The sequence below is a fragment of the Blennius ocellaris genome (assembly GCF_963422515.1).
Source record: "Blennius ocellaris genome assembly, chromosome: 2".
NCBI lineage: Eukaryota > Metazoa > Chordata > Actinopteri > Blenniiformes > Blenniidae > Blennius > Blennius ocellaris.
The window spans coordinates 22,317,014-22,341,749 of record NC_137651.1 but is presented as its reverse complement, the minus strand read 5'-3'; the positions used below and the strand labels follow the sequence as shown (position 1 = coordinate 22,341,749).

Genomic DNA, 24,736 nt, shown 5'->3' with positions numbered 1-24,736 from the left:
AAGATACAATTTATAAACTTGAAACCAACAATTAAATAAATAAATAAATAAATAAAGTCTTCTAACCCGAACATGTCCTTTAAAGCCAACAACTTTTATTTGGCGTTGTGTGAAACGTTCTCGGCTCTGTCCACATGGAGATTGGTTTAGGTGGATCCACATCCTTTTTAAATCGATATATGCGCTCCAGTTTGTTGAGAAATTTGAATATTCATCCTCGTCACCTGACTGATGAACGGTGATGTATTAGCCTCACCTCTCCCTTAACCTGCATGCACTCCTCACCCGTTCAACCAAATAAACAACAAAGTTCATGCCACAGATGTAACTCAGCTTGTTTTGAATTTTACAACAAAAAGACAGTTGTCTTGCTCATGTGTCCAAGATTGCCACTGTCTTTGCTTTATTTATTTATTTTTGTCCCTGTGTTGCCGAATTTCACGTGAATACTTCATGCCTTCTTTGCTTTTTTTGTGTTTTTCTGTATTTATGTGCGCTGTTACTTTGCAGGTGGGACTGGCCTGGCATAAATGCAACAGTGTTTACAGTGGTTCCATATGGACAGACACATTTCTTGATGCAGTTTAGTGTCTATAGGGAACTTTACGTTCATGCATATGCTTTCGTATTTGTCTGAACGTAGTCTTGGCAATCCCATCTTTATGCATCAGGTACAATTTTCTTCCTTTTTTGATTGATTCAGGGGAAACTAAATGTTGGATTGTCCCACAATACTTGCCTTCTTATTAAATAAAAAAAAAAATTATTAAAAGACCAGATGGGATGAGACTACTCAGTTAGCTAAACTTCCCATTTGGATAATATGCATACAATAATCTTCAAAATCATGTCATGATCATGAGCTTGTGAATTTCTCTCGATTATTTCAAGTTACTTTGAGCATGTATAAAAACCCAAATAGTTCTTGTTCTTTTAAAGCTGCATTTAAACTGAGACTCCCAAAAGATATTTCAGAGCTGAACTGCCCAAGGCCGTTGTTCTTTTTACGTTATCTTCTCTTTGAGTGAATCCATGTCAGACGTATGTTCCTCTTAGCCCTCGTCTCATCAACATGATAATTTATGGTTTGCAGTAAATGAGAAGCTTTGTCACAATGTGTTGCCTGCCTCTTTCTGATTACCTGCGGCAGAGTTCACATAAAAACTCTTGAATGGAATTCCAGCTGCGCGCGTGTATGTGCATGTGTGTGTGTGTGTGTGTTTTCTGGCCAACAAGAATTAGCTGAGATTAGGATTAGGACAAAGACCTTCTCGACAACGTCTCGTCTTCCCCGACTGTTTCCACCTCAAAACTCTCCTCTACGTCTCACTCTCTCTCTCGCACACGCACACGAACACACACACACGAACACACTAGCAGACAACGGCACTGTTTACCATTACAGCGCTGCAGCAGCCGCCTCAATGGGCCATTGTGTGGGATCCCGTGCTTCATCGGGGAGTACACTGGGAGTGGAAGGATTAGAGAATCAGTCCTCCTTTCTCATTCCTGCATTCACTCATGATTTTAACTCCCAGTCGATACTGTATGTCTGACACGCTTCACTTGAGATCAAGATCTCTTTCCCCATTTTAAACTTTGAAACAAGTCAAATTAGAAGTATTTAAAATAAATGATATTTCAACTCAAGGTCCGTATCCTGGCTTTTTCTTGGGCTTTTCATCTCATTTTGTTGTCTTTGTGAGCAAATGAGTCAATCGCCATGATGAGTGTGAGTGTGACAAATGATGCTTGGAGCCACTGGAAATGCAACTTTCTGAATACACTCCGACTCCATGAAGATGGAGGAAACTGTAGAAACTGCAAAAGAAAATGTAAAAAAGCAGCTGGACTGGCTGCAGTAAATAATTATTCAATATATGTACGAGTAGATGGACAATAACAACAGTGACGAGCTCCAGGGTGTCCTAGCGCCCAGTCTATATGGTCCTAGGACCTTGGGATGATTGAGTCACCTGTACTAGCAATCCAACTTTGTCACCTGTCCATAAGAAAGTCTGTGTACTCACCCCCTTTGTTCATGTTTATAGCGTATTATTCTCTGTGCCCATGTGTGTGTGGTTTCGTTACAAAATCGACAAACGGCACCCATGATTGGCACGGCATGAAAACTACATCGTTTTCAGCATGTCAGCCTCTTCCGTGTAACCGGACTTCATTTGCAAACGTTGCAGTGCAAAAAGTGAGACTTGTCTGAAACAAGAATGCGAAAATGATGCATTTTCGGGCTCAGTGCAACACTCGCAGCAGACGTTACATAAGAGCTGCTGTCTGGAGATGAAAAATCTGACCCTGTTGGGAATCGTGGATGTGTTTTCTTTGCGGGCTCAGCTCCAGACTGTCACATGAGTTTTCTGCTTTAGGTGCTCCACGTCCCAAATTAAACATCAGAAACCATCGCTCGGTGTATTTTTGCGGCGTTTTTCACTGTCAACTGTCTGGTACAAACTGAGCGAAGGGTTTCATTGGTGGTGGCAGACGGTGGAAGGAATGGAAGACAAATTGCTTTTTTACAGATTCTGAACAGGAGGCAACAGGATTTACGGGAAAATGTGGTTTTAGTTCTGAGGAGCATCTGCACTGTCAGAGACAGAAGCTCGCCATTGTCTCAACCCTCGTCTCATTTTTATTTTTTTTTTGCAATTATACCGAGCTATTAAAAGTCCATGTGACAGTAATCACATACTGACACTCACAAGTTAAACCTTGTCTCTTTTCAGCATCAAAACAGCAATTTAACGGCTTGATGTTTTGATTTGTGGAACAAATTCCGCATGGTTTCACATCTATCTCCATCCATTCTCCCCCACGCTCTGTCTCCCGCCGACATTACACAACCCAACGCTATCTGCTTCTTATCTTTACCTACACACACACACACACACACACACACACACACACACACACACACACACACACACACACACACACACACACACACACACACACACTTATAAGTGGCAGACTGCAGCAATATTTAGCCTGTTTTAGTTTAGTCACAGTCTGCGAAATGGCTGATGGATAGATTGTGTGTTCGGGGCACTTAAACATACTGATCCCCTTCCAAACAGAATTACTCTGCGATTACCGGCTCACATTCACATGCAGGGAGCCTCTTTTAGCAATAAATCGGGGGGGGGGGGGGGCTCATGTGCATAAACACAGTTGTTCTGCACTCGTACATGGACGCGCACACACATCACTGTGAGTTGACGTCATTTTTTTTCTGGAGTGTGTAAAGAGATCCAGCAGCAGCTCGCTAATGTTGTTTTGGGCAATTTGAAGGAGTATAGCATTAAGGAAATATTATGTCACCATGTCTTGTGTTGATATTCCGGATCTAATTGATGCAGCTGTTTAGAGCAGATGTCGGTCGTGATGGTATGATTATTTCATTCATATAGAGTTTTTCCACTCCATTAGCAGTCCTTGATGCACTTTATATTGTTGTCATTCAGATTCATCCGTTCTCATCCAAACTCAAGCCCCAGTATGAAGGGAACACATCAACTTTTTAATTAGTCACAAACAATGGAAGTGAGTCTTTGCCTTTGTAATTGAGAGCCAGTTCAGGTCTGGCGCTAACATGCATTTCAGGTGATCTGACCACACGTGCCAAATACAGAATGTTTACATTTGTCCGTATCATGAGTTTCTGTCTAACCACTTGAGATTGGAATTGTGTTACTCCCTCTACGTCACTTCTGCTAAATGTTATGAGTCATCCAGCTTCCTCTGCCTGGTCACTATAAGGCACCATGTCCCTGCAGACCGCCAGGCACGGATGTCCATGTTCTTTTCCCCGAAGTGCTTTGGAAAGACTGTCTAACTCAGCCTGGCGCATTCTCTTAAATAAAAACATCATGCACAGGTTGACGTTTAGGTGTTACGTATGACATATTTTCCTGCGACGCCGCCGTCATGAGGTCACAGGGCGTCCCTGACCACCTCGGGGAGTCTTATGAGTGAAAGGTGCCTTTTGTGCCCAACCTCTCGTGTCTTGAGCGCTCGCCACTTGCGATCAGATCAGTCGAAACGCATATGAACCGCCAGTCTGAACGAGTCCTGCAGACACTCAGCAACAGGTCAACTTTGCCACTCTTCTCTGAAGCCCCTTCCTCACTCTTCCCCCTCCCCCATCTCCCATCTCGGCTGCATTTTGAGGCTGGATTCCTGGCACCAACCACCCCCTCCCGTCCTCCTTGTGGCTATTAATACACTAGGAGCAAGACATAAAACAGAGATTCAAGCATACAAACACATTCGCACAAATACCTGCTGGCCTTGAGATCATAATTAACTTTAACCCGCGTTTAGACGTACTCCAAATCATCTCCGCGCTCCTGCGCGGTCAATCAGGTCTCTGTTATTGCGGCTGTCAGAGCGGTTTGGCAACGCAAACTGCTTATCGCGGCTATTTTGGATGCTTTTCCAGTGCTGTTAGCAGTTTTAATAGATCTGGACTGATATAGAAGCAGAAAGGAGGAAAACAGCTCACAGCTAAAACGAGAGCAAGTAGTGCATACACATGCTGGGGGGGTTTAACGGAGGTATGCAGCCACTCCCTGGCTACCCCTGGCTCTCTTAATGACTTCCAGACAATAGGCCGTGTTCCCGTCATCATCTCTGTGGAAACAGGTTAATAAGTGACCGGGACAGCGCTCTGGAACCAGTGAGCCTGACTGGAAGTCCGACCTCAGGAGCTCATAAGACTTTAAGGTCAGCTCAAGCCGTCCTGGGAATACTTCACCCATTTCATTTAGCTCCAGTGTTTTGGAGGAGCGCCCAGAAGGCACTTAAAGCAAAATCACTTTTAGGGGTCGAGTGACACCGGGAAAGGGTCATGAGTGAGGGGGTCCTGGAGTTTTGAGGTTTCGTAACATTGTAAAGTCTCCTTCTACGGGGGGGGGGGGGGGGGGGGCGTCCTCCACATAATGGCCACACAGGGATTTTTTTGTAGAGCCCAGCAAACACAGGTACAAGACTCAGAGTTAATTTGCCCTCCTGTCAATCACGGTGAGGGTGAAGTCCTCAGAGGTGACATGATGGAGAGACGGAGGTGAGATGATGACATGCTAAATCTTCCCACCGAGCTGAGAGAGCAGTGGAAGGAATCCTGGAGAGAAAGATGCACCGCTCACACACTGGGAGGCAAAAAAAATGTCAATTAATGAAGAAGCCTCAACTGACAATGTGTTTGCAGTGATTGAATAAGATGTAACTCAAATATCACTGTATAATTATAGAAAAACAATCAAAAGTTTGTCAACTGAGCCCAAATTCGACATTATATTTCACCAAGATTATTAAAATCTATTGTATCTCGTGCTTTTATAGACGTTCTGCTCAACACTATCATTTGGTGAACATTATGATATTGCTTTAATTTCTGTTACTGCAAACTGCATTTAGAGGGCTCTCATTAAAAGGCTTCCAATTCAACATTTACGAAGAGCATCAAATAGTCACATATTGTTAAAGTAGTATTCTGGCTGACTTTGGCATTACCCATAAATGTGCACTATATGGATAAATATCCCCCTGGATTTTAATAAAAGGTTGCAGTGATGTTAATGCATACTATTGTCTAGGACAGAAGTATATGATGTTTAGGTTCTGTGCTTTGAGGTTTCTTCTTCCGAATAACTCTTTTTTTTCCTCTCACCTCTAATTTACACCAGCTGTGACAGGACTGATATTTTGTCATTTTGCTTTGTTTTTATCCACTACATGTGCATCTACATTTCATACCAGGAGTTTCTGAAGCAAAAGCAGTTTTTCGTTCCTAATCCTCAACCGGTGGCCTCCATTATTAGGACTAGAAATCAGCTAAAACGTTTGAAGCAGCGGATCACACTTTTTTTTTTTTTAAATAAATATAATCAAATTTTTCTTTCATTTTTAAAATCCTGCCAGCTTGAATTCAGTGCGTGGATGCAAAGAGCACGCAGACATTATTTATTGCAACCCAGTCATTTGGCCACATGGTGGTACAGTGGTTAGAGCTCTCACCTCGCCGCCTTTCTAAATGGAGTTTGCATGTTCTCCCCATCTGTGTGCATGAATGGGTTTCCCCCACGTACTCTGATTTCCTCCCACAGTCCAAAAACATGTAGTTGAGGTTAATTGGTGACCCTAAATGGCCCCTTGATGTGTGTGTGGTCGTCCGTCTCTCTGGGAATCTGTCCAGGGTGTATCCTGGACAGGTTAAAATGATTCTGATAGATGGTTATCCTTCTGCTTTTGCATTTCTGCCACAGTCCACATAGATGTTTACTTGTTTCGGTTTATCAGTAGCACTAAATTGCCCAGTAGAGTGAGTGTATATGTGATGTTTTGCCCTAAACTGTAAGTCTGTAGAAGATCCATGCATAGAAGCGTTTTTTGCAAGAAATTAGTTGCTTGAATGCAAAAAAATAAATGAAAAAATGACTTTAGCTGTGGCTAGTTTTTGGTGGAAACGCAACTACAGCAGACCTCCTCTGCACTGTGTAAACTCCCTCAGACTCTTGGGGTGATTACATTTCGTAGCATGTGTGTGTTTACGAGTTTGGTAGCAGAGCAGTCTGGCCCCAGGACGGATTATTAACATGACACGGGCAATGACGTGGACTCCGAAAGTATGTTTGCTCTTGAACGCTCTCTGGCAATGTTTGTGTTCCTCGGTAATTTGTTGTGAAATCAAAACATCTTCTCACCACCAAACATCACTTTCCCCTCCTACTGTGAACACAAATGCCCAGATGGGCCAGATTATTTGGACCAGAGCACATATCCCATGCAAAACTAGGAACACATGGGTCAACACGTTTGGTAATTGAGTTGATGGTTTTGAGTTTGAAGGAGCTTTTACACCGATACACAATGCAGGTACGTGAAGCTGGATTCACTCCACACTTTACAGAATTTTACCGTGTCCTGTTTGTCTCACATGAAACGTAATGTTGAGAAAACTTTTTGTAAACTTAACAACACTTCTTAGGCTGTTTGGAAAGGAAATGTAAGGAGAGGAGTTACTCACTTCTTGTAATCCCTCAACTGCTGGAGGTCAGCGGGTCGGACTCCCCCATGTACTGCCTTCGTACTTGCCAGGAACAGATGAAGATAAATGAAAAAGGTGGTGGAGTAAGATGGAGGAGTCGCTCTCTATTGTTGCCATATGTTGGAGCCCGACGCTACGGTGAAAAATAATCTTTTCCCTGTGGCGACGAGACCTATTTTTCATTGATTCCTGGCCTGAAAGACACAGAAGCCGATTCAGTGCTCTTCTTCCACGAATCCTATATATGAAGAAAATCAGATTTAACCAACACCAGACAAGGAGCAGCTGAAAAGGAGGATCGGGAAAGAGTTGAGCAAATAAATGTGCAGTACCATGTGTTACCCTTTGGAGTGACAATTCTTCTATTTGGCTCAGTGAGATGCCGGAGAGGTTGAACTCCCTTCTAGACTTGTCGAGCTGATATATTGGAGATGTGGGAGGGTGATGCAGGCCGTCAGCACCTATCACAAATACACAACAGATGAGAATCCATTGTGTTCAAGCAGATTTTACTGCTGAGGTTTCAGGGAAATAATTATGTTCATGGGTTTTTCTCGTGAAATTAAGGAAAGTCGTGAAGGAACATGGAGTAGCTTCTTTTTCTTTTCTCGTTTTTTGTCGCCGTGCTGTATCCACAACTTGGTACGGAACAATAGAAGTTGCAAAATATACGCCGACGCCGACATTTTGGACTGAAAAGGATCCGGAATAGAAAACTGGACGACCAAAAGAGACAGTTACTTGTACCCGCCGTCTGCCAGTGGTCCTGACCTGAAACACATCAGGGAAGTAGGAGCACAGCAGCGGACGACTTGTTGAGATTGTAGCTTGCGCATGTAGCGACTCTCACCTGCAATTAGACTTTTTATATCTTCGCAGTTCAAAGGCTGTACATAATTTCCACCTTCAACCCAAAGTGCTGTTCCCTACCAATTTTTTTTTCTCCCTTCTCCCCCCTGGGAAGAAATTGTAGGCTGTGGGAATGCATTTGAAGAACAGGTGGTTTGAGCGCGTCCTCCTTCCTCACTGAGGATTCCGCGATAGAGCTCGCCGGGGGAAATTACAGAGTGGGAAATCTCCGTCGCCGTTTCCTCCTGAGAGCAACACAGTAGCTGTTACACATGATAACATGCTTCTTGCGTAATATGCGACACTGAATAATAGTGCTGGCCATAGAGTCATTTCTTGATAATAGTGAAATCTGTGATAGAAAGGAAACTGATGTTGTCTTTGTTTAACAGGAAGTGAAGAATGGTGACGGTGTTTTCTGTTATCATGGAAAACCTTTTCTTTTTGGTTTGTTTGTGCATCTGACAACTGCCTCCACTGTTCGCACCAATGTGCCACTCAAATAGTACCGAAAGAGAGCAAGAAAGAAGACACAGCATGAAAAACAAATGGTTAAGATAAGAAGGGATTGAGGAGGAAAACAGGTTGACCAAAGACATTTAGTTACCTTGTGGGAATTCAAACGACTCTAATTAGAAGGGGTATTACTTGAAGGGATAATCTGTCTAATCATCGTCAAGTTCCAGATTTCAAAGCAAACAATTTGGGACACAAATGGTTTGGCACAAAGAACCTGTCAAACGGAGTCTAGGATTCTGTAGAAAGTGTGCTGATGAAAGACTGAGTGATGTCACAAGCAAATAGAAGTTTTGTGTCCCAAAAAAAAACAACCTGGTTTACACTTCCTAAATATGGGAATCATAAATCTTTCACCATTGATCAACTGTAGGTGTAAACTATCTTAATATTTAACGATTACACATCATATTTCAAGCCAATGATGGTGATGAAGACGCATCTGATGGCTGAGCAATGTCTTCTGACCAAACACAGGCGGTGGCGCTCAGACAGCAGCCTCATACCTCCTCCTGTTTGAACACACCGGTCTCCTTGCAGGGACGTCCAACAGTCAGCGCGGTGACATTTACTGCCTTCATACCTTTATCACAGTTTACACTGGAAACTGGATGAATGTTGTATTTAGCGTTACGCTACATTTACATGTTTCCAAGTCAAATTTTGTTGCATTTCGGTTGTGCGTTTTTAAGTTTTGATGCAGTTTTAGCTACTTTGAGCATTTCTTTCACTTTTTTGTTGTTGTCCATTTAGCACCTTCGCGTCATATCAGACGGAAAGTGAAAGTAAATTAATCATTAACATTGACCAAATCCATTTTTCTGCCGAGCCATTTCTTGCAATCCATCAGCTTCCTGATGTGAGCCGATGCATATTTTGGTTGACAAACTATAGAAATATCTTTTTAGAAATGTCACATTTGTCTCCTCAAGGAGCAACATAAATTTCACTTTGAAAGATTCTCTGCAAGGCTACAATATTTAGATGAGGGAAAAAAACAGCCAAAAACATTTCTATATAAAGTTGAATGCTGCATGAAATCTATGACAAAGGAGCTGAAGAGACACATGAGTTTGTCTCAAAACTCTCACATTTAACGCTGAACTTTCACTTTTAACTCTTAACTCCCTCTTTTAAATCGAAACTCTTTCTTTTAACTCTAAACTCTCACTTTGAACTTTGAACGAATGATGGAAAAGCTCCAGTTCAGGTTTATAAATGTATAAATGTTTTATACGGATGATACATTCCTGAACATGACCCCAAATGATGTGAATGGGAAAAAGCCACCATGGCCAAACTCCTTTTTCCTTTCCAGCCCTCTTCTGTCTCTGCGCTCATACTGGAGGCTTTTCCAAATTTCCTGCTCTATTTTACTATGTCCAAATATTTTATAGCTCCAGGTTCACGGCCTAGTGACGCACACTCGGGGAATCAGGGATTTGTTGTTCTCCCGAGACCCCCCAAAAAATAAAAAAGTAAGCTTTTGTCTGCGTTCACGGGATTGTGGGGGTTTTATGGGAGAGAAGTTTCATCTGTGTGTCTGTCAGTGTGTGTTTATGAGCCCTCAATGTATTACAACAACTACAAATAGCAAACCTGACTAAGGAGGTGATTCAGTCTGTCTCAGTCTCTAATATTAACAAACAATCTGTACTGCACTGTAGATACATGCAGAGCTCCTCTCCCAGCTCTGCTTGGTCTATTTTGGTAGCACGTGGATGTGATTAGTCCTGCTCACAGCCACTTAGAAGTAAAGCATGAACGCAAATACACACGTGTCGGCCAATATGGAAAACGTGAGTTGTGTCGCTGCTCTGACGCGCGAGGCGATATCTTTAAAAGTTGATTCCTGATTTATAAATGGCAAGAGCTGCAGCCGCGATGCTGATTGTTGGTGTGAGAGCAATTAAACACACTCTCATTATCAACTCTAAACACTCAATATCAGCTCTGTATGCTCACTTTTAACTCTAATTCTTACTTTTAACTCTAAACTCTCACTTTTAAATCTAAACTCTATTTTAACTCTAAACTCTCTCATTTAACTCTGAACTTTCTCTTTTAACTCGAAACTCTTAAGTTTAACTCTAAACTCTCACTTTTAACTCTAAATTCTCATCTTTAACTCTAAACTCTTCAGCTTAACGCTAAACTCTCACTTTTAACTCTAAATTCTCACCTTTAACCCTAAACTCTCACTTTTAAATCTAAATTCTCTTTTAACTCTAAACTCTCTCTTTTAACTCTAAACTTTCTCTTTTAACGCTAAACTCTCACTTTTAACTCTGAATTCTCACCTTTCAGTCTAAACTCTCCAGTTTAACGCAAAACTCTCACTTTTAACTCTAAATTCTCATCTTTAACCCTAAACTCTCACTTTTAAATCTAAACTTTCTCTTTTAACTCTAAACTCTCACTTTTCACTCTAAACTCTCTCTTTTAACTCTAAACTCTCACTTTCAACTCTAAACTCTCTCTTTTAATGCTGAACTCCCCCTTTTAACTCTAAATTCTCTCTTTTAACACTAAACTCTCTTTTCACTCTAAACTCTCACTATTAAATTTAAATACACACTATCAGCTCTATATTTTGACTACAATTGCTGCATGTCAACACTTTGTTCATATCAATATGTTTGCTTTGGGGGTTTTTTGTTTCGTTTTTTGAGACGGGGAAACCTTTTAAGCGGACTGCACATTATATATTGACTCCTTCGTCGATAAATATTAGCTTTGTAGCAGCTGCTAACATCAGGTCTGACACTTGAAGGGTCACTCAGATCGCTGCAGCACTCAGCCGGCCCTCCTTGGAGGTGAATTAGGTGCCTCCTTGCGGCCCTGCAGCCGTAAAGAACCCCAGACGGTGGTGAATCAAACTCACTGAGTGGAATGAGGCTGTGCAGGCATTATGTAAACTCTGCTGTGCACAATACACACAGCTGAGTCTGGATGATTTTAATTTACAAACAATATGTGGGATTTTTTTTTGTGTTTGGGATTTTTTTTTCTTTTAGATTTTCCTTTGTTGTCTGCATTTGTATTTGATTGTGTAAATTATTTATATTACCTTTTAGAAAAGTTCAGATTAAGAAAGTTGGGACGTGAGGATAGATTTTGAATCTAAGCTAAAGTAGGACCTCTGAAGCTGAAAAGCCCCCTGGTGATACAATATTAAACCTGTTATGTGACAACTCCAGCAGATATCAGATGTTCAGCATCACCATGACGTTGTTTCGCCAAAATATTTGTTTATGCAATTGCATGCACGGTTGTTCAGGGTGCAGCAAGTCCACGGACCCGTGCCACCTTAAGCTCGGAGAACTTCCCGGGAATCGTCAGTGTTCTGCCAGCAAATAAGACCTCGAGATACCAGAGAGTCAACAGGAACATCAGAGGGTCCACTATCACGTTACCCCCCCGCGGACCCCAAGTGGGCGCCTGATGATGTGGGAAGATGTGGGAAGCCTCTAGTTTGTCCTCCTCCTCCTTCATAGCCAGCTGTTTCCACAGAACCCCCCCCCCCCCCCCCCCCACACACACACACACACACACACACACACACATGCTCACTGCCCCTCTGTGTACATTCCCAAACTGAAATGACTCCCCTCTGCTTCCCCCACCTTATCATGCACAGATATTTTCTCCAGGAGTCATCATTTTCTCCTTTTCATGTGTGTTATCACTAGCTTATGAAGTGAAACCCCCACTTCCCAGACACACACACACACACACACGCGCACGCACACGCACACGCACACGCACACGCACACGCACACGCACTTAAATTTTTTGGTTGAATTTCTTACTTGTTTTCAAAACTATTTAAAAAAAATAGGAAGTTATACAATTTTCCTTGGTTACCCTCAACATTTTTTTCTCTTAACCCAGCATAAGGTTATTCTCACACATGAAGCTTTTATTCAAAGAATCGGCATAGTATTGGTATTGTGTGATATGGTATGGTATGGTATGGTATGGTATGGTATGGTATGGTATGGTATGGTATGGCATGGCGTGGCATGGCATGGCATCGTATCGTATTGTATGGAACCGGTATTATATCGGTATCAACTGAAGTTGTTTTCTGATGAAAAAGCTCCCATCAGTCTGTGTCGTCTGTTAAAATGTCCACGAAATTAAGAAAAGTACATATTAGCATCGCAGTGCATTTTTTTTTTTTTTTTTTTTTTTTGTAACAAGGCCAGATGCTACTAATTTGAGTTACTTTCAGACTTCATGAATGATGCTTGGTTTTTAAAACTTGTTAGCATCTGAAGCTACCTGCTCGCGTGAGTAAAACCACATAGCGGATGCTCATTTCGAAAATGATGACGTTTCCACGATGACCACATCTCTGGGATTGAGCCGTCTCTGGGAGGAAAGGGAAAATGTATCCCGACAATGCTTTTGAAAATAAAAGACGCTCCAGTAACCACTTATCTTCCTTCTCTGGCTCAGTGAAACGGCTGAGTTAGAGTTTTCCATAGAGTCACTTCGTTTTGTGTTCATTCTGTGGTTTCCAACCTCATGCTCCTGCTTCCAAACACACTGACGTTAACACAAAGACGATGCCTCGGCATTCCAGTAGTTAATCTTCCCAGTTACACTCAGTTTAATTCCAAAGTGACCATTTGAAATATAACCATCTGTTCATTAATTAGTTTCCAAAGAGCTGAGGATGTGGTTTTGATTTGATTTGATGTGATTTAGGATCTGTGCATTTTATAGTGTTTTTAGGTTTTATTTTGTTATTTCTTTATTTTATTTTATTTTTTTAATTAATTTTCTTGGCCTTGTAGCTTTTAAATGGCTAAAAATGCCCAGCCACAGCGGGCATGGGCAGGGTTCACCTGGACAGGTCACCAGTCTGTCACAGGATTGTTCCATTTGACCGTATATATTAATTTTTAGCCACAATTTTAAGCCACTTAAGCTGTTTTCACGTTTTAAGTCCATGTTAACCATTTTCAGCCAGGAGATAAGAGTCTCTTTGAAGTGTGCAAACAAAGTAAACCTATTTTGAACGTGTTAGAACTCTCTGAAGCTGGAGGGAGTCGCTGTCGGAGTTAAGAGCCTCCTCTGGACTCCAGAGCAGCAGAATTGCAGACCCTGACTGAGCGGTGTTGTTCTGTGCCAGAAGGACCATCAACACCCTGAGCTCTGCGTCTATCTGGCAGATCCGCATTCAAAGTGCTACCTATGTGGGTCAGCAGCAGCGTGCATCAAGAGGTCTGATAGAAGTATCTGGTGGTGACGGTGATTAGCCGTCCCGCGAGGCCGACTGTGTTTGAAGGGAGGAAAGTCAGCACGGATCGGATCACAAAAAAAGAAAGCCTGGACACTGATGATGTTTGACATTTAAACTTGATCTCAAGTCACATTAGCAGTCAGGCTTTTTTGGCAGGGATTCCAACTGTTAAGATGTCAGATTGATAACAAAGACTTGTAAGGTCTTATCAGAAGAGGGACACACTGGACGTCCTCGCCCCAGTGTCTCTCACACCTTCCAGCTTCACCAAGGTCGCCGCTCAATGTTTTTTTTTTTTTGTTTAAGTGAGCCAAGCTGTGGCGTGACACTTTATAGGATTGTTTTGTTCTGTGTGCGTTTGAGAGCAAAACAATGACTCACAAAGCTCATCAGAATGTCTTCTTTTTTTTTTTTTCTCCCCCGACGGCCACAATGCCTCGATTCTGTCTGCCATCCAAACACAATAAAGTGGTGTTTCCACAAATCGACCCAAACAAAATTAAACAGTCAACAAGTGCAGCTTTTACCTCCATTGTGGGACTTTCGCTGACTTTAGAAAAGTCAGTTTCGTCTTGTAGTCTCCGTTTGTGTTGGTGGTCACCAATCAATGTCAATTGTGACTAAAGTTGTTGTTTCTCACTGTGTGTTTCAGAGCATCGAGCGAGAGGAGCCGATAGAAATCGACCCCGTCCCAACACATGCTGCACAGGAGAATGGACACGCTGCGAACACGGGTACTAGGCCTACAGGGGGAAAACAATAGTTTTACATTTGCAGAGCTGAGGTTGTTTGGGTGGCTTTCCTCAGCGCCCCCTGCTGCTCACACACACACACACACACACACACACACACACACACACACACACACACACACACACACACACACACACACTACTAGAGAAAGAGAATCCAAGAAATGTTTTCTTTAATTGAAAATTATCTGTAGAAAATGAAGTGAATACAGTTCATATCCCAATGTTAGTTTGTTGGCATAAACAAATTTTGACAGTATTACAATTTATTCATATATTTTATTGAAAAAAATAAATCCTCTTGCTTCTTTTGGAGGGGGCAGCGCCCTGGTGCTCTATTGTCCAACCCGCCACTGCGAATCATCAGCATGTCAACATGCATATAATCACATAAAAAAAATATTACATTGAATTCTTGGAAAAGCGTTCACATTGGTGCAAAAAGGTTGCGTGCTATCAATAATCAATGAAAAATTGTGGCGTTAGGCTAAATTCGAATTAGTTTGGAATAAACATGAATGCTGTGCAGCTTGATAAGCAATCGTTGTTTCCATTGCCTTCTTTTGTTTCTCAAGCAGAACATTCGGTGTTAGTACATGGAAAGATTTCTCCACCCAACGAGTTCCACATGGGCACACAGCCCGGTCGCCATGCGCATGCCCACCTCCCCATAACGCCACAACCAAGACCGCAGAACTCAAAGGTTCCCCCGTCGCTCCCAGCAGCCCCGTCGGTTCTCCGTCCTCCTCTCCAGTGTGCGAAGCCTCGCCTTCACACCAATCAGCTGGAAGCATCAACCAACCCCAAGCTGGAGAGGAGACTCCTGTACCACCAGGTGGCTGCTGGACTCACCATGAGTTCAATCAATCCTCCTTTAATATGACTCATGTTTTAGTTAAAATCGCCCTGATTTCTCTGCTTTCAGTCGTCTTCCATGAAGACCTGGAATCCAACACCCACTAGAGCTCTGGGATCTCCCACCCTTCATGGTGAGGTCTTTTTTCAGAACGTGTCAGACTGTAAACAAAAAAAAAAAAAAAAAAACACAGCTGATGATATATCCTCTCATCCTTTTATTGCAGAAAAGGCTAATTCAGCTCCTGCTAAATCAGTGACGTATTCAGGGCTGCTGCACGGTGACAGGTGAGTTGATGGTGACAGAATCTCTGTCAGGATAGCTGAAATATGCCTGACCTTTACCCCCCCCCCCCCCCCCCCCCCCGAGCAGTGAGCGAGCCCCGGGGCGCCGGGAGCTGGTAAGATCGCAGACTCTACCCCGTAACATTGGAGCTCAGGCCCGTCGATCCATCTTTGAAAGACTCGACTCTGAGGCCAACAACAGGTAAAAGCGACATCACGCCGATCACATTAGACCAATGCTACAGCTCTGGGAGTGTCTTTATTTCTCTTTTCTCTGCACAGTCGCCCCAAGCAAACGGTGGACTCCAAACCCAAACTGAAGCGTTCACAAAGCTTTGGGGTGTCCAGTGCCAGCAGCATCAAACAGATTCTCCTCGAGTGGTGCCGATCCAAGACCATCGGCTACCAGGTACGAGACCAGTCTGCTCCCATTGAAACCACATCAGAACTAGTCTCGTCAAATGAGTTTGGAAACAATAATCCTCGCTTTGCATGAAAGTTAGAGGCAATACAACCAGCTTGGCTGCCTTTCTCGAAAGCTTAAAATATGCTGCATTGGTTTTATGTACAAATGGCAATGCAGCAACAGCGGTGAATCTACCCACTGAGCACGCAATGTCCATAGACGTCCAAGACACGTCCGTCCATCCAGGCTGTAATCTGGATGTTTATTCGACAACCATAATGAATTGACAAATTACACATAACAAATAAAATATTAAAAAAATAAAACGATGGACATCTAAGTCATCCAGAATCAGTTATAAGAAACAGGTCACAAGCTGTCCAACTGCTTGTATAATTATTTATTTGTCATTAAAATATTTAGGGAAGTAGATCATGACAGGAAAGAGGGGACAGCATGTGAAGTTTAATGCTTAATCTTTAAATTTTAGTCGCAAGTCTGTGAACTTTTTGAGTCTCTGTGGAGAAACTTTGATAACCTTTCATCCTGTGAATAAAACTGTGTGCCTGAGCAAATGTTTTATCAGCACTGTCAAGAGTCATTTTTAGTTGTCTCATTGGCGCACTGGTTCATGCTCTCACTTTACAGACAGTTCAAATTCAGTATGCATGTCTTTCCTCAGGGTTCTCTGGTTTCCTTCCACATTCCAAAAAAATGCATGTAAATGGTAATGCTAAATTGACTGTTTGTGTGTGTCCTGTGTAAGACTGATGACCTTTTCTTTTTTTTTTGTATTGTCATTGACGTCCATATAACGTTCAGACAAGACGTGAACACAACATCCAAAGAAGACATATAAAAAAACCTGTTAATTCCTGCCTCTTCTGAGAACATCTTCTGGATGTCAAATATTGACGTATATTATGATGTTCAGAAAAGACATCCAGACAACATCCAAGAAAAGACATATAAAAAACTTTCATTCTGGCCCCTCTTGCAACGTCTTCTGAATGAATAGCGATGACGTCTTTGAGACATGTTTTGGACTTTTTGCTCAGTGGGTTACTGATGTGACTCTGAAATTCAGCAAAGAATTAAGAGCTACAAATGTGAGTAAAAAGTGTCTGCACCTTTTCCAGCATCAACACATTCAAATGCACAAGTGACACATATTTGAGTGGTATTTTTCATTTATTTAAGCAGAACTGGGCATCAAAGAGCACACATGCTTTCTTTATAGTAATCCTTCACTTCAACGCATAGATGTGAAGAATGCCAGCGCTGTACCCAGTCCACCCCCTCTACAGAGGCCCTGAGTCACTGTATCTTTAACAAAGAAAAATATATTGATATCATGGACAATTTCTGAAACATAAAGCCAAAACAAAAACACTGAGTATGCAAACACTGAGTATGCCAGCACTGAGAGTGACTTTGATCTAATGGGTTTGACCCCAAGTTGAAAGCAAACATCACGTGATGTTATCAAGATCAAAGAGTGAAGTTATCCAGAAGGAGTGATGTCATCCAGATGAAGAGTGATGTCATCCAGATGAAAGGGTGATTAAATGTGAAAAACAAGAGGCCACATTGGATTAGCAATCACATCTCAACTGTTCACTTGCAAAGACAGAGCAATCAGACTAGCTTGCAGAGAAGCCACCTCACTAATAACCTTATTTAAAACAAGTATTGAAAATGTTTCAACAGTGCATTCTTGGAGACGGAGAAGGGTTTAACCAGGGCCCTCCCTGTGATTCTTACCCGATCATTGCTCGGCAGATGACGGCCTTGCAATGTCGTGTCAATAAACTCATGAACTCCGGTAAGGAAATACTCCATGAGGAACATGCTTCAAACTGCCCGGAATTACAGAAAATTAAAGAGGAGCTGAAGAAAAAAAAATCCAGACTGGAGAGACTCCAGCTGGTTGCTAGAGTGGTGGAGGAAGACGGAGAGAAGAAGACTGAAGCGTCCTTGGATAGACACTCAGCTCAAAGGACAAAGAAGAAACTCAATCAAGAAGTGGTCCAGCTGAAGGAGCAGCTCGCTGGCAGTCACCAAGACAATGCTGAACTCCAGAAGAGATTTGAGAGTCTCTCTGAAATGTTCCAGCTCTCCTCTAAAGAGCTGAATGACATAAAAAGACAGAGCGAAAATGACAAGAGGAGGGTGAAGCTCACAGTTCTGGAGGAGAGGCTCCAGCAGGTGGTGGAGGAGAGGGACAGGCTGCTCTCTGAGAAGGAGAACTTCCATAGTCAGTACATTGCAGTTCTGGCTGAGAAGGAGAACCTCCACAGTCAGTACACTACAGTTCTGGCTGAGAAGGAGAACCTCCACAGTCAGTACACTACAGTTCTGGCTGAGAAGGAGAACCTCCACAGTCAGTACACTACAGTTCTGGCTGAGAAGGAGAACCTCCATAGTCAGTACACTACGGTAGTGGCTGAGCAGGAGAACCTGCTCAATGAAAAGGAGGCCCTCCACACTCGGTGTAACGCCCTGGTGGCAGAGCAGGAGAACCTTCTCTGTGAGAAAGAGACCCTCCACAGTCAGTGTAATACCCTGGTGGTGGAGAAGAAGATGCACCTGGCACAGAAGCAAATGCTTTTGGCAGAGAAGGGTAAGCACAAAGCGGAGAAGGAGATGCTGCTGGAGTTGACGAAGATCCACCAGAGTCATTGTAACATGCTGGTGGCAGAGCAGAAGAACGTCCAGACTCAGTATAAAATGCTGGTGAAAGAGAATGAGAACCTGCTGGCAGAGAAGAACAACTTCCAGATTTACTATAACATGCTGGTGGCAGAGAAGGAGATGCTGCTGGAAGAGAAGGAGAAGCACAAGGTGGTGCACAAGGCAAAAAAGGAGATGCTGCTGGCAGAGAAGGAGATGCTGCTGGCAGAGAAGGAGAAGATGCTCAATGAAAATGAGGCCCTCCGTGCTGAGAAGAAGACCATCCACGCTGACAAGGTCAGGCTCGAGGAGGCCAACCAGGTCTTGGAGGAGGAACTCCAGGCCAAGAAAGAGAAGAAGAACATGTGGAGGCAAATCCTCAAAAAGCACTAAACAATGGCAACAGGGGGGGCTAGGGTTAGGGTTAGGGTTAGGGTTAGGGTTAGGGTTAGGGTTAGAACCCAGAGAGATGGTGGAAGAGGCTAAGAAGGTTTTTCGAGGTGGCAAAGATATCAAGATCAGACTCTTCAGAAACCATGAATCCATTAGAGTTCTATTCAACAGTGGCGGCTGGTGGTGAAAAACATTGGGGGGGGTGGACTGTAGGCCAGTTTTTACAACATAACAAACTACTTAAACATAAACCCATGTGTTGGAGTTTACGCCAGTGAATGAGAGGGTTGCGTCCCAATGCTTTTAGGTAGGGGACAGGTCCCTGACTGTTGTCTCGATCTATGGACTGATCAGCAGTTCAGAGTATACCCACCTTCTTGGAGTCCCTGGGAGGGGTGATGGATAGTGCTCCAACTGGGGTCACCATTGTTCTACTGAAGAACTTCAACACCCACATGGACTTGGAAGGGGTAGGAATGGCCTCCCGTCCATAACAGACACCATTTTTTTTCCTTTTCTTTTCTTTAGTGCTCAACTTTAGTGTTTGTGGAGAAAGAGCGGACTTGAGATGGGGGAGACTGGGGCTCGGGACTTTGCATCGCGTTGGAACTTTCTGTTTGCAGCATAGCGCGTGCAGTGGCGTGGATGCACGTCTGGGACACGGGAGCCTTGAGCTTTCGGCTCCGGTGCTGATCGCGCTCCGGCAGCTCCGCTTCTGCATCACGTCCGCGGTCAGTCCCCGCAATGCAGCAGCACTGACCACGTCGCCTCAAGTCGCCGGCAAGTGGCCGGAGCATTCGCTCTCTCAGAATAAACACGGAAGTTGCGGCAAAAAATAAGTAGTTTTTTTTCCGCTGCAAAAAATAACAGTTAACTAAACAGGTGCAAAGTGGAGGATGTAAAAAACAACAGAGGATTCATAAAATCTAGATCTGACGACTTTCTTTTCTGTTGTAACATCACATATCTGCGGAGCTCTTAAGCCCCACCCACTTTTTAAGCTCCTCTCTACGGTGGAAACGGGTACCGGAGCCGAGCTCCGGCTTCGCTTTGCCGTACCGCTCCGTACCGCTCCGCTCCATCTCCGCACTTTTGTGTGTTGGAAACGGGGCTTTTGTGGTCGTGTCTGTCACGGCTGGGGGCCGGCGCGTGGAGTGTCCTGAACCCAAAAGCAGACCTCAAGCAGAAAGTTGTTTGCAAACAGTAAGGTTTATTGTGAAAACAGGGAAAGGGGAGCTGGAACGGTGACGGGACCCGGGAGGAACTCTGGGGGGCCTCTTGGAACCGGGACGGGACCCGGGGGAATCTCTGGGGGGGGCCTCTTGGAACCGGGACGGGACCCGGGGGAACTTCTTGGAGCCGGGACGGGACCCGGGGGGAACCTCTGGGGGGGGCCTCATGGAACCGGGACGGGACCCAGGGGAATCTCTGGGGGGGCCTCTTGGAACCGGGACGGGACCCGGGGGAACTTCTTGGAGCCGGGACGGGACCCGGGGGGAACTTCTTGGAGCTGGGACGGGACCCGGGGAATCTCTGGGGGGCTTCTTGGAACTGGCGTCGGAACAGGAACGGGAACGGGAATGGGAACCACCCCGGGGAGGACACTCACTCCCCGGGGAGGACAACACCGACTCACCTCCACACGGATTGAAGACTAAGCAATCCTCTGGCACCGGACCCACCTCCCTGCAGGGCTTAAGACTGCTTGACAATCAATTAGCTGATTGCCTGCAGGAGTGCCAGAGAGGATCCGGTGCTGGAGCGAGGTGTGTGACTCCTGACAGTGTCACCTGATCTCGGGCCATGTGTCTTGGACACCCGGGTGAAGGGAGGGGCAGAGCTGTCAACCGATTACCACCTGATGTTGAGTTGGATGCGCTGGACTGGGAGGAAGCCGAAAAAGACTAGGCAGGCCCAAACGTGTTATGAGGGTCTGTTGGGAACGCCTGGATGAAACCTCTGTTCCCGCAGTCTTCAACTCCCACCTCCGGGAGAGCTTCTCACGGATCCCGAGAAGGCTGCAGACATTGAGTCCGAGTGGACCATGTTCTCCAACTTCCATAATCGGAGCTGCTGCTCGGAGCTGTGGTCACAGGGTCTCTGGCGCCTGTCGTGGCAGCAACCCCCGAACACGGTGGTGGAAGAAGGAGTCCTATTGGGTGTTGTTGGCTCAAAGGGCTCCCGAGGCAGCTAACAGGTACCAGCAGGCCAAGCTTACCACTGCCCGGGCCATGGTGGATGCAAAAACTCGGGTCTCAGAGGAGATCTACTCAACATGGTTTTCCTTACCACTGCATAATGTTACATTAGCTCATTATTTTTTATTTTATCACATGAAATGTGTGATAAAGACTGTCTTTTAAGATGTTTTCTGTTTTGTTGTGATTTTCTGACGGATCAACTAACACACTTAGAGGGATTTAGAGGGGTGTTTTGTGTCAAATTTAGATGAATTTACTGTCACGCTCCGAATATGTTCTGGTGTATCTATCAGGCTTAGCGAGCGGGGAAACGTCTTTACGAGGCTGCGACAAGCCACCACCAGTCATGTTCACGGGCCCTGGTCCTTCACCTCCCTCGGCCACTTGGCTCCTCTTATCGTCTTACAACTCCACCCGCCCTTCTTCTCCATCCCACAGAACATCGACATCCAGAACTTCTCGTCCAGTTGGAGCGACGGGATGGCGTTCTGCGCCCTGGTCCACTCCTTCTTCCCCGTTGAGTTCGACTACAGCTCGCTGTCGCCCGCCAACCGGAAGCAGAACTTCGAGCTGGCGTTTGGGACGGCAGAGTGAGTGGAAGCGGCACGAGCATGTCGACAAATTAAAAAAAAAAAAAAAAAAAAAAAAAAAAATATATATATATATATATATATATATATATATATATATATATACATACACACAGTTTTCAAAAATGCTGTTTTCAAAAAGGTCAAAAAGTGGAAACTGACGTTTTAAATAAAAATTAAAAAATGAATGGATGCTCAGCAGTTCACAGATGAATTATTGGATAAATGAAGGAGAAGGTGGAAATGGTTGGTGTAAATAAATAAGTATTTCTTGTGCTAAAAAATTTTTTAATGTAAGGTTAACTTTCCATGATCCAATAAACCGTTTTCAGTGGGTTGTTTTACTAGAACTAAACAGCATCACCAAGAGCTAAAACAAAAGAACAAACATACAAATGACATTAGTTTCAGAACCTGTTGACAATCCATCTGTTTGTTTGTCGGGTTTTTTTTTCATATCCACTGGATCAGAAAGTCACAGTCATTGTCTGGTTTTTGTCTGTTTGCTTCTTTGAATGTCTGGTTTTGTTTATTTCAAAGATGCAAAAAGGCAAAAACAAATCAAAATGAAAGTATTGTGAGAATATGACAGGAAGGAGAAGGACTTGATGAATGAATCTGTTCCTGGATGTTCCTCCTGCTGCTGTTTGGGATCTGTTTTGTTTTTGTTTGTTTTTTTCATATTTAACACACCTGTCACTTGTTGCCATTTTTCAGATTCATTTGATGATTTTATATAGATTTGACTCCAGTAAACACCAAACATGCATGCAACCCTACCCCCCCCACACACACACACCCACACACACACACACACACACACACACCCACACACACACGCCACAGCTTAAACAAAATCACTTGATCTGACGGTGTATTTATTCCTCCACTGCAGCAGAATTAAGCTGATTTGACTGAAAAGAAAAAAATAATATTCCAACAATCAGTCCGCCGTCCACAGCGCAGCTTTGGATTTGACCTCTTAAAGAGATCACAGATCTTACAGAACAGGAAATATTCTCTGGTGACGCCACGTCGCCAGCCTCAAAACATGTTTGTTGAGAGTCATTGTTGTTCTTTCTGGTGGATCTACTGGTGGATCAGGAGGAAATCTCACTCGCCGCTTCATGTCCTGAGAGCAAATTAATTAATCAGCAATAATTGAGCAAATGACGGGCAGTTACCAGTTATTGGTTGCAGTTGATATGTACTTTTACCGGAAGGTTTGTTGTCACCAATCATGTTATAGATGCATGTGTTTAGTACTATGGAGGAGAACATGCAAACTCACGTTTGTGTGTGTGTGTGTGTGTGTGTGTGTGTGTGTGTGTGTGTGTGTGTGTGTGTGTGTGTGTGTGTGTGTGTGTGTGTGTGTGTGTTGATATTACAAACAATGACACAAAACAAACTAACTGACCAGCAAACTTAGTTCATGTAATAACTTCACAACTTTGTGTCTTGAAATATTCAAAGCGTCAAAGTGGTGCACATGAACAAAACCAAGACTTATGTTAGGGTTTTTGTTTAGTTTATATACGAAAGATGTTTGTTTATTTATTTATTTAGGGGTAAAATTGGAGAGAAACAGCATTCACTCAAAGCTAACAGGATGTTATAATTTATTCATTAATATATATTTTTTTAAATTTAAATATAGTTTCTGTCATAAAAAAATGAATGATTTTTTTAAAGTTTATTAATAATATACATTGTCACTGGATGTCTTCAAAACGCTTTTATAATAGAACATTCTTACTTTCAAAAAGGTTTTTTTCTTTTTTTTTATCCAGTTTTCTCATCCTTGTCACCACATGGTGCTGATTATCCTCCCCCTGCCATTTCTTTTTTTTAATCAACAATAAATGGAAATGCTTGATTAATATAGAAGTGATGGATTTTGGGTATTTTCTAATAATTAACACGCTGATTGCGTTTTAACCTCTTGATCTATTTGCGCATTCCTGCATGTTTATGTAAATGACAGCATTATTTAAAAAGTGTCCCGCCAGCATGTCTGACCCATGTCGTGTCTCCGTCTGTGTGCAGACTGAAGGCCGGCTGCGACCGCCTCATCGAGGTGGACGACATGATGATCATGGGACGTAAACCAGACCCCATGTGCGTCTTCACCTACGTGCAGTCGCTCTACAACCACCTGCGTAAGTTTGAGTGAAGCTGCAGAGGTCAGACCCCCCCCTCCCAGGAGACCACTAGGCCTGCAGCTCGAAGCTGAGGAGGAACAGACTGTGTCGCCCCCTGGTGGCGGATCATTGAACACCAAAGACATATTGCCTCCAGCCACATTTGAAGAAGAGGAATTTACTGTGTGTGAATGAGTGTGTGTCTGCAGTTTGAGTCCACGCAAACTGGAAGTTAAAAGAGAGCGGTAAAGTTGCTGTGTTGTACAAATCTTTATTATCACCACACATGTTTGGAAATGAATACTAACCTTTGCACCAGTGGAGAGAAAACTTAGTAAATATCACCAAGATCTGCAGTGTTTTAGAGAATAAAATGATGAAAAAAAAATAAAAATAAAAATGATGAGTTAGGAAATGTTCTTCCACATGTACTGTGTGACACTGAGATTTTGTGAAATTAAACAATAAACTGTGTTGAAAACCTACGCGCAAATACTATTCATCTCTGGCTTAAGGGACAAACAAATAATTTATTTTAAAACAATAAAATATGTTGAGGAGCTTGATGTCTAATTTTGCCCCATATCTTCAGAAACATAATTATCCTTTAGCATCTGCTTACAATTGTTAATAATTGAATTTACCACGTACCTTCTTGTGAGCCATAAGATTATGACGACCTCGTTGATGTTGTTTAGTTTCCTTCTTCTCCGGCTCAAACTACCCTGACCCACTGAAGTGTTGGACTCCACCTCTAA

At 43.4% G+C, this 24,736-nt stretch overlaps 1 protein-coding gene across 1 annotated transcript in view; it reads left to right on the top strand.

Annotated features, from left to right (window-relative positions):
* smtnl (smoothelin, like) overlaps positions 1 to 24,457 on the top strand; it is a 30,037-nt gene extending 5,580 nt beyond the window's left edge. Inside the window, 10 exon segments of the mRNA XM_080512918.1 lie at positions 14,335 to 14,416; positions 15,013 to 15,076; positions 15,078 to 15,104; positions 15,106 to 15,388; positions 15,390 to 15,423; positions 15,517 to 15,577; positions 15,663 to 15,776; positions 15,857 to 15,983; positions 21,686 to 21,837; positions 23,884 to 24,457. Of these exon segments, the coding sequence (XP_080369044.1) occupies positions 14,335 to 14,416; positions 15,013 to 15,076; positions 15,078 to 15,104; positions 15,106 to 15,388; positions 15,390 to 15,423; positions 15,517 to 15,577; positions 15,663 to 15,776; positions 15,857 to 15,983; positions 21,686 to 21,837; positions 23,884 to 24,010 (1,071 nt within the window). The 3' untranslated portion in view covers positions 24,011 to 24,457.
* The last annotated feature ends 279 nt before the right edge of the window (positions 24,458 to 24,736 follow it).